This window comes from Loa loa, assembly GCF_000183805.2.
Source record: "Loa loa unplaced genomic scaffold supercont3.2604, whole genome shotgun sequence".
In the NCBI taxonomy this organism is placed as follows: domain Eukaryota; kingdom Metazoa; phylum Nematoda; class Chromadorea; order Rhabditida; family Onchocercidae; genus Loa; species Loa loa.
Window position 1 is genome coordinate 1 of NW_018110782.1, and position 1253 is coordinate 1253.

Below are 1253 nucleotides of genomic sequence, written 5' to 3' on the forward strand. Positions count from 1 at the left end.
AATGCACTAGTATATTCGTTTCTCAATTGGCATCAGTGATGACTTTATTGTCATCATTGTCAATACCATTTAAATTCACCGGGCTGTATGGGCGCTAATTGCTTGAATTCCGTTACTCCGTTCATTATCACATCAGTAACTGCCAAACACCAATTGCGATAAACGACAAGCAGCTATCTATTGAGGTTAGAAAAATATTGCAGTAAGTATTGAATTTTGAATTATCACTTCACTATTGTTGATGTTTTGCAACAGATTTCCCCAATAAACACGTTGAAAACATTTTTTTGCTAAATATAAACTTTGCGAAACTAACGGTTACCTCCGTTGCATTGTTGTTCGTGTTTTTCTAATACATCCTTACGATAAAACAAAGAGCCACAACCTTCGCACAAAAGTTTAGGTTGATGTTTTTCGTAATGCTGTCGAAGTGTGCATAAGGTACGGCATTTCATTTCACATGTGGGCCAAGTGCATTTATATGAACCTTGTACCTTGTGCGTTTTAAGATGTTCTGAATATTCCTTCTTTGTCTTCGTATTCGCATTACAATAACGACATTCATACTTCTGCCCAACTGAAAAACTGATGTGACATCTGTGTTTACAAATACCATTTTATATGCTAATTAATGAATATAATTTGAAAAATGACTGTATCAGCATCATTGATCAAATCTGTCGATTCACATTTCGACTGACTTAAATCACGAGATCTTGTTCACTTTCTTACCGTATGTTATTTTAAAACAAAAAGCTTATTCTCAGTGTTGCTTTTGATGAAAGAATGTCGGATGAGGAGTAATTCTGAATTTTTCGCTGCAACGAGATCAGCTTCGGATTTGTGATTACTTGTAGCTTCTTATATCTTCAACTTCATGCAATTGAGTGAAGGATAAACTGAAGGGATTAAAATGGTATGTCATTGCATAATTCTTAACTACTTGTTCCCGGCAATAGTCTACTAGTATTTCCCCATTCACTGTTATATGTATCCTTATCTGAGCCAACTAGTGCTAAATCCAAGTTGTCCTGGTTCTGAGAAATACTCATTGCCCGAATGATCTTGTTGACCTAATGAACTTTATGGTTGTTTCATGTGTTTGTCGAAGTATATCCTAATTACGGATCTTCCGTTGGGCATGGAATGAACATTTTCTTACCTGGAACTGATGCGACGTATAGCAGAAGATTGAACCATATGATATATGCCATCGATATAATGCGTTGTACAGAAGGCGTTGTACAGAATTT

At 35.8% G+C, this 1253-nt stretch overlaps 1 protein-coding gene across 1 annotated transcript; it reads right to left on the reverse strand.

The window, feature by feature from the left end:
• Positions 1-311: 311 nt before the first annotated feature.
• Positions 312-1052, reverse strand: LOAG_15749 (hypothetical protein; the record flags this gene model as incomplete). Its single annotated transcript, XM_003151237.1, has 2 exons — positions 312-577; positions 944-1052. The coding sequence occupies 2 exons, from the start codon at positions 1050-1052 to the stop codon at positions 312-314; spliced, it is 375 nt and encodes a 124-aa protein (XP_003151285.1).
• Positions 1053-1253: the final 201 nt, after the last annotated feature.